The sequence below is a fragment of the Lampris incognitus genome, chromosome 16, assembly GCF_029633865.1.
Source record: "Lampris incognitus isolate fLamInc1 chromosome 16, fLamInc1.hap2, whole genome shotgun sequence".
In the NCBI taxonomy this organism is placed as follows: domain Eukaryota; kingdom Metazoa; phylum Chordata; class Actinopteri; order Lampriformes; family Lampridae; genus Lampris; species Lampris incognitus.
In genome coordinates, this window is record NC_079226.1 from 30,747,758 (window position 1) to 30,763,137 (window position 15,380).

Below are 15,380 nucleotides of genomic sequence, written 5' to 3' on the forward strand. Positions count from 1 at the left end.
AGTTTGTTTTTTTTCCGCCGATTCATCAGTATTAGAACTGCAACTGTAGCAAGTTCATATTTTAAGACGCTACAAAGCATCCAGCTAGCAAAAAGCCTGAAAAGCCAGCAGTTAGAACAGAAGTACAGAGATTATGGGAAGTATGGAAACGGTGCACCATCTCGTATAGTCCCATTGGTGTAAACTGGCAGGTTCAGCTGTGTAATGTGGCAGACCACATTCTTCTAGAAGTAGTTGCAAGTTTTGGTTCGTCTCGTTGCAATTTTTTTGGTATAAACTGGATTTAGGAAGCACAGCGTCTATACTGCATCATTTATACACATTGATTCTACCAACAATTTCCTGTCTTGTTTCCCCTAGCCTCCGATGACTTATATCTACTTGAGCTCTCTTTTCTGAATTCTCTTCAGCTCCCTCTTTTCCTTTTTATGTTTCTTTGCTTCCCCTGTCTTATCTTGTGCCCCCTGTCGTTTCTGTCTCAGGGAAGAAGAACAAGTTGCGTGTGTACTACTTGTCCTGGCTGAGGAACAGGATACTGCACAATGATCCGGAAGTGGAAAAGAAGCAGGGTTGGATTACTGTGGGGGAGTTGGAAGGCTGTGTGCACTACAAAGTCGGTGAGGCTTTGTTTTTGTGTATGTGTTGTCTGTGCGTGTCGCACAGTATGTGTGTAAGCTGATTCTGCCCGATAAAGAACAGATCGGATTGGTGGGAAGTTGTTGCCTAAACTGTTTGCACTTTTATGAACATTTGCCTGCAAAGAAACATCTCATCCATTACTGGTCGACTTGAAATTTCCTCTAGTTGACCATGGCGCCATGGCAGTACCGTGATTAAAAAGCAGTTGAAAACAACTATTATCTTGTTTGTGGACAAGCTAAAAGCTGTTGCCTCTTAGCAATGAGCTCAGGGAGATTATGGGTTTGGGTGATGTGGATTTTCATGCTTGAATCGAATCTTAACCCCTGTGGCACTAATCTTGGTTCAACCTTTTTCCCCCCTGACGCCTGTGTAACTCCATAATGTCTCTAGTGAAATATGAGAGGATTAAGTTCTTGGTAATTGCGCTGAAGAACTCAGTGGAAATCTACGCCTGGGCTCCCAAACCCTACCACAAGTTTATGGCCTTCAAGGTAGGGAACGCACACGCACACACACACACACACACACACACACACACACACACACACACACACACACACACACACACACACACACACACACACACAAACATAAGTGGCACAGTTGCACAGTGGTTGGTGCTGTCGCCTCACAGCAAGAAGGTCCTGGGTTTGAACCCCGGGGTTGTCCAGCCTTGGGGGTCATCCGAGGTCATCCCCTGTATGGAGTTTGCATGTTCTGCCTGTGTCTGCGGTGGGTTTTCTCCAGGTTCTCCGGTTTCCCCCACCATCAAAAAAGACATGCATGTTAGGGTTAATACTCCTGTCTGTGCCCCTGACTGAGGCACGGCAAGATGAACTGAAGTTGGTCCCCGGGCGCTGCATGGCGGCTGCCCACTGCTCCTACCTACACAGCAAGGATGGGTTGAATGCAGAGCGTAATTTCCCTATGGGGATCAATAAAGTATCTCAAAATAAAAATAAATAAATAAAATAAAAAGAATGTGCATGTGATGTATATGTATACGCATAACTGTAGGATCTACACGTATGTAAAGCTTTTCCACATTTCTTGATCAGTTTGTTGTCTAACCGCACCTTGCTTTCCCCCTGCCCCTCTGTTTCTCATGTCTTTCCCCCTCCTCCCCTCTGTTCCCTTCACTCAAATGTCCGACTTTCCCTTTTTGTCTTCATCTTTTTATTTCTCTCTCTTCACCTTCTTTCATTGCCTCCCTCGCCCTCTTGTCTTCTCCTCCCCCTCCTCTCTTTTCTTTTACGCTCCATCTGCCAGTCGTTCACTGAGTTACAGCACCGTCCTCAGCTGGTCGACCTGACTGTGGAGGAAGGGCAGAGGTTAAAGGTCATTTACGGGTCCAGCGTGGGTTTCCATGTCATTGACGTGGACTCCGGCAACCCTTACGACATCTACATCCCCTCCCATGTAAGTGTGTGTGTTTTGTTGATCTGTTGATTGGCTGATTTTCTCAGCCCCCATGAACAAGAATCAAATGCAACACATTTTATGTAAAGTGATGCGGATGGACAAGTTTGATCAACCAATAAGCTTTTTTTCTGCATACATTTACCTCCTAAGCCATTCTGTATTGCTTACTTCGATTTCGTAACGTTTACCAATCCCGATCGCCACCGAGGTCTGCAGTGACTCAGACGTTCTCACATGTGCGCCGTCTCTTCAGGTCGGTGCACATGGGAGAGCGACCGGTGACCGCTTTGATCAATTCCCCATTGCACAAGTGAGGTAGCAGTTTCACTTCTCTTCGTCTGGGATTTATTTTAGTTCCCTTATTGCATTGCACCGTAATTCTTGAGCGCGGTGCTTTTTTTAGCGGATGGAAATAGTAGAAGCCGTCTTTGCAGAACCGTAATAAAAAACTGCGGTTGGCTTGATGCCCCACAGATGGGAAGCTGCAACCAAATTCATTGTGTAAACCAGTTATTTCTCAAAGCTTTATTTCCGCGTCGTCAGCACGTAGCTTTGGTAGCATTGTTTTGCTGTGTTGAATCAACGCTCACATGCTCATTATGAAGTCATTATTGACAGTCCACTGATACAGAATTCTGCTGAACGCTGTGGTGACTCCTTTTTACTGTTTCTGTCTTTCATCGATGCGTGCTCTCCTCTCTTTCCTCCTCTCTCCCACTCTGCAGATGAAGGTGACATTCTGCCATCTGCCCGTTAGACTAGATCAATAGATCCCCAGCTAACCCCTGTAGTGATCACATGAAGCAACTAGGCTAGCTGTGTTGTTTGTACAGTCACACCCCACTAGAGTAGAGATGAACGGACAGTGGAGTCTGATATCTGTTTTTAACAAACAAACGAGCGGGAAAAAAATCATCTTGCTCACAGGAAACCTCACTAGGCCCTCAGCAAGGTCATTACAGGCACATGTCGGTGTGCTGCTGGATCAGCTCATTTGCAAGATGAGTGCTGAACACAAATTTGCAGAACTGAAAAAAACAACAACAAAAAAACATCTCCGGTTCTAATTGAAATCAGTTAATCGATTACAAAACCAGTAAAAAAAAAACGATTCGGCTACTCAAAGCTTGAGCAGGTGACCATTTGCTGGGACATGGAAAAGCAGTGAATTGGTTTTAATCTGGGTGGCACGGTGGTGCAATGGTTAGTGCGGTTGCCTCACAGCAAGAAGGTCCTGGGTTCGAACCCCGGTGTAGTCCAACCTTGGGGGTCGTCCCGGGTTGTTCTCTGTGTGGAGTTTGCATGTTCTCCCCATTTCTGCGTGGGTTTCCTGCGGGTGCTCCGGTTTCCTCCCACGGTCCAAAGACATGTAGGTCAGGTGAATCGGCCCTACTAAATTGTGAATGTGTGTGCGTGTGTGGGCCCTGTGATGGCCCGGATAAGCGGTTTGGATAAATGGATGGTTTTAATCTTTGCATTTTCAAAAAGTCAAATCCAGATTTGACATGGTGCACTGTCACATTTCCAACCGTTCCTTTCTACTTTTCCACAAATGCACATCCGGTTCACTGAGCCCTGTTTTACCATGTAGCCTTACTGGTGTTGCTAGCTTACAATGCTGGTACACAAGACCCAATACCAGGTCAACGTTGATGGTGACTGCAAGGTCTCCATCACCTAACAACCATTTCAAACTTGGAAGTTTGCTTGTGGTAACAAGAATGTGCAAAATGAATTATTCTTTCACCAAATAACTTGAAATCGGGCAATTCCTTTCCAACTGAATTGTTCTCTAACACACTACACTACACAGCGGAAGATGCCGATGTCACTGTGCAGAGCTGTTTCCCAAAAGCCAAGATGATTTTTTTTCCCGCCCCCATCACCCTTGTCACTCATTTGTCACATTGATTTAATCCCTCGCTGTACATTTGAAGTATGGGTTTGAGTCACACTCCATGACAGCCTGACAGACCGCGTATTGGTTTGGTCTCAAGGCTAGACATTGGCTTTAGTGCAGAGAATTCAAGCAATGTGAGTTGTCCTTGTGCGTGTTCACTTGTTCCCAAGGCCCCTGATGTTTTAGTTTTTTTTTTGGTAAAGGTATGAGAAAAGTGTTTGTCTGTGAACTTGTGCGGTAGGTAAGCTGCCTGTTTGACCCTAGTATGGAACAAGCCTACTCATACAAACCGACCAGGTGCTCCAGAAGCCGCCCTTTGCTGCGCTCGTTTATTTTGTAAACTCATGGTCCTGATATTTTGGTAGCCATTGAAATTTGCTGTAGGGGCTTACAGACTGCAGAGCCATCCAAACGGGCCAAACAGCCAGTCAGTTTCTGTTCAGTTTAATGCTCACGATGAAACCTCCGATCCTTAATGTTGTCATCAAATGTAGTCTGTATGTGACTGATTCAAATAAAGCTCCAGAAATAAGTGTGTGTGTGTGTGTGTGTGTGTGTGTGTGTGTGTGTGTGTGTGTGTGTGTGTGTGTGTGTGTGTGTGTATTTGTATATGTTCATGTTTGCATGGATGTGATGTGTGTGTTTGTGTGTGTGTGCGCACGCGCGCGCGCATTAGATCCAGAGCCAAGTAACGCCCCACGCCATTGTGGTGCTCCCTAAGACGGACGGGATGGAGATGTTGCTGTGCTATGAGGATGAGGGAGTCTACGTCAACACCTACGGGCGAATCACCAAGGATGTGGTGCTACAATGGGGAGAGATGCCTACCTCTGTCGGTACGCCTACCCTCCTCATCAAAACGTTTTCATTCATGTGTGTTTGTGTACGGCCACATATACAGGCGTACCGTATATACCTGGAGTCGGAATCATGTTTGTTTGCCAGGTGGGTTTGCTCATACATGGAATTTCACTCTAGTTTCGTGGCTCCCTCTGTGTACTTAACATAGAATAATGGGCATCCGGGTAGCATAGCGGTCTATTTTGTTGTCTACCAACACGGGGTTCGCCAGTTTGAATCCCCGTGTTACCTCCGGCTTGGTCGGGCGTCCCTACAGACACAATTAGTTGGCCGGGTGGGAAGCCGGATGTGGGTATGTGTCCTGGCTGCTGCACTAGCGCCTCCTCTGGTTGGTTGGGGCACCTGTTTAGTGAGGAGGGGGAACTGGGGGGAATAGCGTGATCCTCCAACGTGCTACGTCCCCCTGGCGAAACTCCTCACTGTCAGGTGAAAAGAAGCGGCTGGTGACTCCACATGTATCGGAGGAGGCATGTGGTAGCCTGCATGGGGCACGGTTCTGTGCGCCCCAGACGCTCTCGCTTTTATTGGCAGCGAATTGGTATTGTTTTAATGTTTTTTGATCTAATGTGATTGGACAGTTCTCGTGGCTGTCAATCATGTCCACACCCAGCACGATGCCTCGTCTCGACTGTCAATCATTCACTGTCTAGGAACCCTGATAAAATCTTTAGGCTACACTGTCCTTCTTAATAACTCTGTGACTGTGTGGACATTAAAGCAGCTGTCAGGTGTGCTGCACCAAGGTAAATTGCATGCCCCCCCCCCCCCAAAAAAAAATTTTTTTTTAGCATCAGCCACCACTGGTAACTACATATTAAGAGACAAACTTGGAGATAGATAAAAGGAGATAAAGACAAAAGATATTAAAAGAAATGTCACATATTTCCACACTGTGTTTTTGGGCAAAATGTTGATGTGAATGACCGAACCATTATGAACTGTCGTTTTCGTGGGCTGAAGCGTCCAGTTTCAAACACTTCAGTAGGTTCAGAGAGCCAGGGAGAGGTTGTCTCCAAAGACTTCTCAGTTCGCCCCAGCACTAACCTCAACCATTTGGTGAGACATTTCAAATATTACAACAAATTCTCATCAGGGAAACTCCTTTTTGCACATTATCGTGAAGTGAAGTGACAAAGAGACGACAGTTTCCATTGTGGTTGTGTGATGAAGTTGCCCATTAACCAGAAACGTCCTCCATGGACGATATTGTGAAATTTGGCTTCTTCTACTTCACCGCCCTCGTGTGGCAGCTGATGGTATAACAGTATTTTCCACAAGAGTTGAGAATGTCACTGTCTGTTTCATCTGTGATGTTTGTGCCTGTGGGTGTGCCAAGGGTTATATAATCCGTTATCGTATTTATTGAATTTCATCAAATTACTTTATTTATCATCAGCATTTGGGTCGTAGGGTGGTCTAGTGGTTGAAATCACCATCTTATGTCCCTTGGAAGGGGGCATTCAAATAGAGAATTTTCCTTTAGAAGTAAATAATTTATCGCATATAATAATAATAATGATAATGATAATAATACCTTAATATATAGCACTTTTCTTAACAACGGTACGAAGTGCTTTACAAAAGAAATAAAACCAGACAAGGCAAAATGAGAATAACACCAAAGGACATGAAACACAGAGAAGTTAGGTAACAACAATAAATGAATAAGACTAAATAAATAGGAGTAAAAATAAAAACAGTATAAATAACTAAAAACAAATATCAAACATTTTCAAAAGCTTTCACAAAGAGGAAGGTTTTAAGAAGAGATTTAAAAGAAGCTAGACACTTTGTCTGAGTTCAGTAGGAAGAGAGGTCCATAGTGTGGGGGCTCTTAACAGCAAAAGCCTGATTACCGTTTGTGACAAACCGTGACCTGGGAATAACCAGCAGGACTCCATCTGTGGCTCTTAATGGTCGAGACGGCGTATACCAGGTCAATAAATCAGAGCTATATTTAGGAGCAACACTGGTAAAGGCCTTAAAAGTGAGCAATAAAATTTTAAGATCAATTCGAAATACAACAGGGAGTCAGTGTAGGGAGGCAAGCACAGAGGTGATGTGATCGTGCCTCTTTGTCCCGGTAATCAGTCGAGCAGCAGCGTTTTGTACCAATTGGAGACGGTGGTGGTAGCCCTGGCTGATACCCGAGTAAAGTGCTTTGCAATAATCAAGCCGATAACACAGCTTTTTGTTGATCAACAATTGATAAAAATGACCTAATTTTAGGGATTATCTTGAGTTTGAGAAAACATGACTGAACATTTTTGACTTGATTCTAAAAACAGATGTTAGCATCGAATACTACCCCTAGATTCCTAGCAGTCTGCTTAAGACTATTTGACAGACCACCAAGATTAGTACCAAAACAGCTGATGGAATTTGGGAGACCGAACAGAATGACCTCAGACTTATCATCATTAAATTTAAGAAAAGTTTCGGACATCCAGAATTTAATATCAGAGAGGCAAGTTGTGAGATTTGCTAGGCTGCTAGGATCTGTGGGTCTTAGTGCCACTTATAATAACTGAGTGACCTCAGCATAAAAATGGTAAAACATATGATTTTGAATAACCTGGCCAAGAGGCAGCATGTATATAGAAAACAGAAGTTGGCAAGAACTGAGCCTTGAGGAACACCACAACTCAGCTGACCCATTGAGGAAGTAGAGTTACCCAGAAAGACACAAAAAGTTGTGTAGGAGAGGTATGAGCGTAATAAAACTAAGAGCCAAGGCCTTAATGCCTACCCAAGTTTCCAAGCGATATAAGAGGATACTGTGATCGACTGTGTCACAGGCAGCACTTAAGTCTAAAAGAACTAAAATTGAGCAGTCACCTCTGTCTGCAGTCCGCAGTAGGTCATTAGTACCCTTAATGGGAGCTGTCTTGGTACTATGAAGTGCTTTAAAACCAGACTGGAAAATGTTAAAAACACTATTAGCATTCATGAAAGATATCAGTTGAGTTGAAATTACTCTCTCCCGAACCTAGATAAAAAGATAGTTTGGAGATTGGCCTGTAGTTACGTAAGGACAGGGGATCCAAATTAGGTTTCTTTAGCAATGGGTGAACAATGGTATGCTTTAAACTGTCTGGAAAAGAACCAGAGGCCAGAGAATTATTAAAAATTTGCAAAATAACAGGGCTAACAGTGGAAAATCCCTCCTTGAGCAGCTTAGTAGGGATGATGTCTGAGTTGCAGGAGGAGGCATTCATATGGGAGACTGTACTCTCTAACACTGAAATTGTAATGGGTTGAAACTGGTTAAAAGAGGCAGAATTAACATGGGGAATGGAAAGAATGTGGGGGTCAGGCTGGATTTGGGACTTGATATTCTCAACCTTATTTACAAAATGAGCAAGAAATCTTTTGGACAGCTCAACATCAGGTTCAGAAAAAGAAGTGGAGGGAACATTGCTAACAGAATCAGTCACCCATAAAGAGAACATTAGGATTGTGGTTATTTCCAGATATCAGTTCAGAGAAGTAAGCTGATCTTGAATCCTCGACTGCTATCTGGTAAATTCACATTTGTTTCTTAAGGGTGTTATGTGCTATTTCGGACTTGTTGACCTTCCATTGTTGTTCAAATGTTCTACAGTCAAATGTTCTACAGACACGAGTGTAATTGTTCAGCCAGGGCAAGTGGCTGGTTGATTTTTGTCTCCTAGTTTTAAATAGTGCAATTTGGCCGAGTATGGATAGGCACTGATCATTGAGTGAATTTGTGTGCACCTGGACTGAGAGGGGATATAGTGGAATTAAAGGATGATGAATTAATCACATCACATAACTGCAGAGCCACCATTGAGAATGCAAGAGCATGTTTAAGGATAGCAACTAGGAATAGAGAGCTGTAGTGGAACTTTAACAACAATGGCTTTATGGTCAGTTACAAGCATATCCACCAGATTAAGACACTCAAGAGAGAAACTAGATGAGAGTACAAGGTCTTAAGATGTGACCTGTGGAATGTGTGACCCCTTTAATAGATTGAATGAGGTTAAACGAGTATAAGATTCAACATCTGCCAGAAAATGCTCAGGATGTGGTATGAGTCTGTGGTGGCCAGTGCTCTCCTGTTTGCTGTTGTGTGTTGGGGCAGCAGGTTGAGGGTAGCGGATGCAAACAGGCTCAATAAAGTGATCCGGAAGGCCGGTGACGTTGTGGGGGTGGAACTGTATTCTCTGGCGGTGGTTTCTGAGAGGAGGACGCTGTTGAAATTACATGCCATCATGGACAATGCCTCCCACCCCCTCCATGACATGTTGGTTGGGCACAAGAGTACTTTTAGTAATAGACTCATTCTGCCGAAAAGCACCACAGAGCGCCACAGGAGGTCATTCCTGCCTGTGGCCATCAAACTTTACAACTCCTCCTCCCTCAGACTCAGACTGTCAGACACTCTGAGTTAATGGTCATTGGATTGGCCCTGTCGAGTTTTGTTTGTGCTGCTTGTTGGGTGCTGCGATACTGCAGTATAGTTAGGGTGTTATGTGCACCATGCTTGTTATGTGCACCGTGTTATGTGCACCATGCTTGTTATTTGTTTCTGTTTGTATTTTTTTCTATCTTGTATCTTAATAGTTTTTAGTTATTAGAGCGTGAGTGTCTGTAATAGGACTCAATTTCCCCTCGGGGATAAATGAAGTATTCTGATTCTGAAGATCTAAAAAAAAAAGTGAGATAAGGGAATGGGAAGGACAACATACATGAATATTAGAATAAGCAAGAATAAACACCCTGTCATATTTAGCATGACAATGGATAGAAACTCAGAAAACTCAGAAATAAAACTAACTGAATCGGGGGGCCTATGAATTAAGATGCAGAGTAAAGGGGGAGGGCAGTGATTAAGAAACCTAAAACCTCGAAGGAGATCAAATTGCCAAAAGCAACAGGATGGCACTTAAGACCTAACAGCTAGGCCACCCCCTCTGTCAGAGGGCCTGGGAATATGAAAATATGCAAAATCAGGGGGCCTTGCCTCAATCAGGGGAACACTGTCCCCTGGGGACAGCCATGTGTCAGTAATCATAAAAAAACACCAGATTATTAGAAACCATAAAATCATTAATGTCAATTGACTTATTACCAAGAGATCTTGCATTCAAGAGGCCAAAATTGTTTGGTGTCAAAGCAGAGTTAAAAGAAACAGGAATTATAGGGCGTCCAGGTGGCGTGGCAGTCTATTCCGTTCCCTACCAACACGGGGATTGCTGGTTCGAGTCCCTGTGTTACCTCTGGCTTGGTCAGGCGTCCCTACAGACACAATTGGCCGTGTCTGCGGCTGGGAAGCTGGATGTGGGTATGTGTCCTGGTCGCTGCACCAGCGCCTCCTCTGGTCGGTCGGGGTGCCTGTTCATGGGGAGGGGGAACTGGGGGGAATAGCGTGATCCTTCCATGTGCTACGTCCCCCTGGCGAAACTCCTCACTGTCAGGTGAAAAGAAGCGGCTGGCGACTCCACATGTATCGGAGGAGGCATGTGGTAGTCTGCAGCCCTCCCCGGATCGGCAGAGGGGGTGGAGCAGTGACCGGGATGGCTCGGAAGAGTGGGGTAATTGGCTGGATACAATTGGGGAGGAAAAAAAGGGGGGGGAAATCCACAACAAAAAAAAAGAAACAGGAATTATGTAACATTATCTGGGTAAAGCCCAAACATATTTATTTTATAGTTCAACCTTCCAAAAAATATTACAACTTTTTAACGTCTCAAAGGTTGCCTAATATTTATGACACATTTATTACTGCTCACTGCTCTTCTGTCTGTAATCACCAGTGCCAATGCTGTTGAAGGCATGCTGTCGGGTGACTTCCTTGAGAGAGACCCAAACAGGATAGGCCTGGTTTGATGACAAAAACAACAAATAAAACCTTGGAATGTTTTTTGGCATTTATGGCAGTGTATTTTGTTTTTCCCTCTTTTCCAGCCTATATTCATTCTAACCAGATCATGGGCTGGGGGGAGAAAGCCATAGAGATCCGCTCGGTGGAGACCGGCCATCTGGACGGAGTCTTCATGCACAAGAGGGCCCAGAGACTCAAGTTCCTCTGTGAGCGGAATGACAAGGTGAGATACTTGGGTGTCGCGGGCCTTTGTGTCGGGCTACAGCTACACAACAGAGTCTCACTCTAAAGTCCAGATGTATTAGGTCATGGACTTGAGCTTGTTATGACTCAGACACAAGTAGCTATGTCTGTCTACCCATATTCTTACCTCAAAGAAAGTTAAATCAGTTCACCTGGATACACCGTTTATTGGCGGATAATTATCCGTCAATGAACGTTGTATCCACATGAGCTGATTTAACTTTCTTTGAATTTCTTACCTAGATTGTTGAGCATGCATCAAGACATCGTCTTGCCTGTTTGCTTAGCTATGTGCCTGTCTATGTGTGCTCGAGCATCGCGGGAGCCACTTGATCAATAGATTATATAGAATCACACACACATCAGAAATTCAGTTGAGGCTGAATTAGCATGATTGCACAACAGCCATAAATAGGTAGCGTGTCTTGCCTATATAATATTATCTTGACTAAGTCCCCTCTTGCTCAGACCTTGGTCTTTACCCAGACAAGGTTTTACTGATAACTAACATGGTGGGTGTGACAATACACTTGCATGACACACACACATTCAAGCAATCAAATGTGGATCAGTTTTAAACTGATCACAGAACTGGCTCACGGTATAGTTTATCACACTTTTCCTGTGAATACAGTTACCCAAAGCCATAGATATAATACAGGTTGTGCTTTCATTGGACGGGTTCTAGAGCTAAAATATATTGGCAGCAAATATTGAACAGAGCCTTTGAAAAGATTGTTCTGGTTAATGGCTCAAACACTATTCAAACCAACTGCAACTTTGTCATACCCGTCCAAGATGCATATATACGGGGTGCCCGGGTAGCATAGCGGTCTCTTCCGTTGCCTACCAACATAGGGATCTCAGTTCGAATCCCCGTGTTGCCTCTGGCTTGGTCGGGCGTCCCTACAGACACAATTGGCCGTGTCTGCAGGTGGGAAGCCAGATGTGGGTATGTGTCCTGGTTGCTGCACTAGCGCCTCCTCTGGTTGGTTGGGGCGCATGTTCAGGGGAGAGGGGGAACTGGTGGGAGTAGCGTGATCCTCCCATGTGCTACGTCCCCCTGGCGAAACTCCTCACTGTCAGGTGAAAAGAAGAGGCTGGTGACTCCGCATGTATTGGAGGAGGCGTGTGGTAGTCTGCAGCCCTCCCCGGATCGGCAGAGGTGGCGAAGCAGTGACCGGGCTGGCTCGGAAGACTGGGGTAATTGGGGAGAAAAAGGGGGGGAAAGAATCCAAAAAAAAATGCATGCGTACACACAGAAATATGTGCATACAAATAACCCTGTAAACCCACAAAGGATTTAACTCCAAAATGAAATCCACAATGTGAAAAATACAAGAACCTATTCTCATTATTGGAATTTATGACAGAAAAGGAAAAGTCACTATAAGTGATTGTTGATGTTATGAACTCGTGTAAACCCTCTTCTGATGGAAAAAAAATAAAATGAAATTTCAGGAAAACAGTGAAACCATGAGGAAAAAAACCCACCAGGTTTTGTCTTTTCTGTGCAGGTGTTCTTTGCGTCGGTGCGCTCGGGAGGCAGCAGCCAGGTCTTCTTCATGACACTCAACAGGAACTCCATGATGAACTGGTGAAAGCCACGCCCATTTCCCCCCCCTCTGCCTCACTCCCCCATTGGCCAGCCCAGCAATCCATCTCAGCCTGAGGCTCACTCACACCAATCAAATGAACCGGTGGGACTGGAAGGCCCCGAAGTGAACTCTTAACACTGGAGAGACTAGAACACTTGTAGAAAAATGTCAAAGATATCGTAGAAGAAAAACAACAAAGATATTATCTCAATGAGGAGACATGTTAAACCCTGGATATTGATTGGTCAAGCAGGAGCCATCAATACTCAACTGACTGGCAAACTGGTGCCACTGCTTTCCAAATATTCTCCGTCTCCCTGTGTATCTCTGTCTGTAAGTCTTTCTCTCTCTTTGTCTGTGTCAGGGTCTCTCTCTCTCTCTCTCTCTCTCTCTCTCTCTCTCTCTCTCTCTCTCTCTCTCTCTCTCTCTCTCTCTCTCTCTCTCTCTCTCTCTCTCTCTCTGTCTCTCATCCCCAAATGGACCAGTGTATTCAAATCTTGGACAAACTGCTGTAGAGCTACACAACTCCCCGGTCTCCTACTATCTTGCCTATTCCCCCCTCTGTTCTCCACTACTTCTCACTCCTCCTCCTCCTCCTCCTCCTCCTCCTCCACCCAGCCCATCTCCACAGCTACCACGCCTGCCATGTGTGGTGGGATCCTCTTGTGGAGGGTGGGGGGTATAGGTGGGTAATATTTAATGTGAATGAAAATAGATACTTCAGAGTCTGACAGTGCGAGACTGGAGCGGGATGAGCTTAGATCTCCCCTGAACTGTTGGCTGGAAACAGACTGATTCATTTTCCCTCTCCTCTTTTACTCCCTCCTCCTCCTCCTCCTCTCTCTCTCTGTCTCTCTCAGTCCAAAGCCTGGCCCCCGAGCACATCGGATGGTGGTTTGGCTGTCTGATGCTGTGCTGATAGAGACGGGGCTAGACACTCTGTGTTGTCAGAGATGGTCTTACGGTGGCCCCAGGGTGGAACAGTATGCAAAGATGACCCCCTTGTCCCTTTAAAACAAAATCGCCACTCCGAGCCATCTCCTCTCCTTTTACGGCCTAGGTCTACTCATCACTCCCCTCCTCCCCCTCTCCCCTCGATCCCCCCTCTCCTCACTCTTTACGTCTTTAAATTCCGAAGGTGCTGCATCAGATATACTGTAATACTGAATGAACAATGAGGGCATCGTTCAGTTCGTTAGAAATGTTTTGAGTTTTTTTTTTTTTTCTGTTCTTCTGTGTAACACAGTTTGGAGTTGGTCAGTTTCTGAAGCTTGACGCAATGTATAGCACATTTTTCTCTGTATCAGGAGGTGTGTGTGTGTGTGTGTGTGTGTGTGTGTGTGTGTGTGCGCGCGGGTGTTCGTGTGTGTGCGTGTGTGTGTTATGTGCGCTCACAGGTGTGAGCGCGCACATTTGCTTGACTCCGTGATGAAATGTCAGAGAAATACTATAGAGATCATTTCCACTGAAGGTCTCGTTCTAATCGAATAGGGATGAAATGGAGACGCGAAAAGCATATAGCCACCTCAGTGACTCTGTGAGGGAACTTTGATTTTACCCAAACACTGTAAACCCATCGCCGAGTGCACTTACATACACATTAAATATTCTGAAAAGACCCTAGATACTGAAGTATTCCATTGGTGGTTTGGCATACAGTAGCTAAATCCAAACACCAGTTGCAATGGAAAAGCTCTCACAGTTATTAAGCTCAGGAGCCCATAGCAGGGAAACGCCAGTGTATGCTGGGATGCTGACGAATATTGTATCAATGCCTTATCCCATCTGCTCGGGGTTTCCACAGTGTCGAAGTTAAGTTGTCACGGCAACGATGAAGATACCTTGGTTGTTCATGGTGATCAGACGCAGGAGGCGAACCCGTGTCCAGAATATTCTCTGTGCATGTAAAAGCACTCATTGCCAAGGCTTTGGGCGTTGCAGTGGGTCACTTTCCTCCCCGGCTGATTTCTTCTGTTTTTGGCTCTTAACTGTTTGTACAGTGCCTAGCATGATGTAAGCAAAACCGAAATTGAAGCCAACAGATGATTATCATTTAATAATGATATTTTGATCATAGTTTAACTTCACATATGTTCCTTGAGATGTAATTTAATTTTAACACAGTGATGATGTTGTGTTTCCTCTGTAAGGGAGGTGGGAATTTGTGACATGATGTATGGAGAACCTGGTTCATCAGAGGATGGTATCGCCAAACCCTGTCATGTCATTTGAAATGTCATTAATTACTGCTTAATCACCTGTCCGTACTGTATGGGATTTGTAACACTGTTTAACAGGGAACAAGGCGTCGTTGCCTTATTCGTACCGGAGAACCCCCCGATTTCAGTCACCAGGGCTTGTCGTCGGATCAGACACGGGTTCGGACCCGTGTTGGCTTTTACACAGCCGGTGGAAGACCACGCTTAGGAAAGACACACTGTGCAACGAAATAAGAACCATCTGAACTTAAATTTGTATTTATTTTTCGTTTTGCTTTACTGAATAAAAGTAGGACATTTATTTCTGTTGCTGTGTCAAGGTTCACTGGTCCAGTGACGATCAGGGGGAGCAGGCTAACGTTTTAGCAATAAAGTGCTCTGCTGATGACACTGCTGTCTTCCCTGTGTGTGTGTGTGTGTGTGTGTGTTTGTGTGAGAGGGGGGGGGAGACAATGAATCAGAGCGTGTGTGTGTGTGCGCGCGCGCGCGTGTGGGGGGGGCATCTTCACCCCTAACGTTGTCCATCCCGGCATTCACTCTTCCCATGGGAAAGGCAGGCGGTCACTTACACTGAGGATTCTCCTTTTGAAGATTAAATCACTGTACACTTTATTCTTTCTTTTTGGTTTTGGTTTTATTTTTTT

General features: G+C 44.9%; 1 protein-coding gene across 2 annotated transcripts in view; it reads left to right on the plus strand.

Annotated features, from left to right (window-relative positions):
• tnika (TRAF2 and NCK interacting kinase a) overlaps positions 1–12,910 on the plus strand; it is a 109,885-nt gene extending 96,975 nt beyond the window's left edge. Inside the window, exons 27-32 of one of the 2 annotated variants that reach the window (XM_056295965.1) lie at positions 483–617; positions 1,033–1,133; positions 1,912–2,061; positions 4,641–4,800; positions 10,760–10,899; positions 12,437–12,910. In XM_056295965.1, coding sequence (XP_056151940.1) covers positions 483–617; positions 1,033–1,133; positions 1,912–2,061; positions 4,641–4,800; positions 10,760–10,899; positions 12,437–12,520 — 770 coding nt within the window. In that variant the 3' untranslated portion in view covers positions 12,521–12,910. Of the gene's footprint in view, positions 1–482; positions 618–1,032; positions 1,134–1,911; positions 2,062–4,640; positions 4,801–10,759; positions 10,900–12,436 lie in introns of those variants that run through there. The other variant, XR_008811727.1, reaches the window with a different exon arrangement.
• Positions 12,911–15,380: the final 2,470 nt, after the last annotated feature.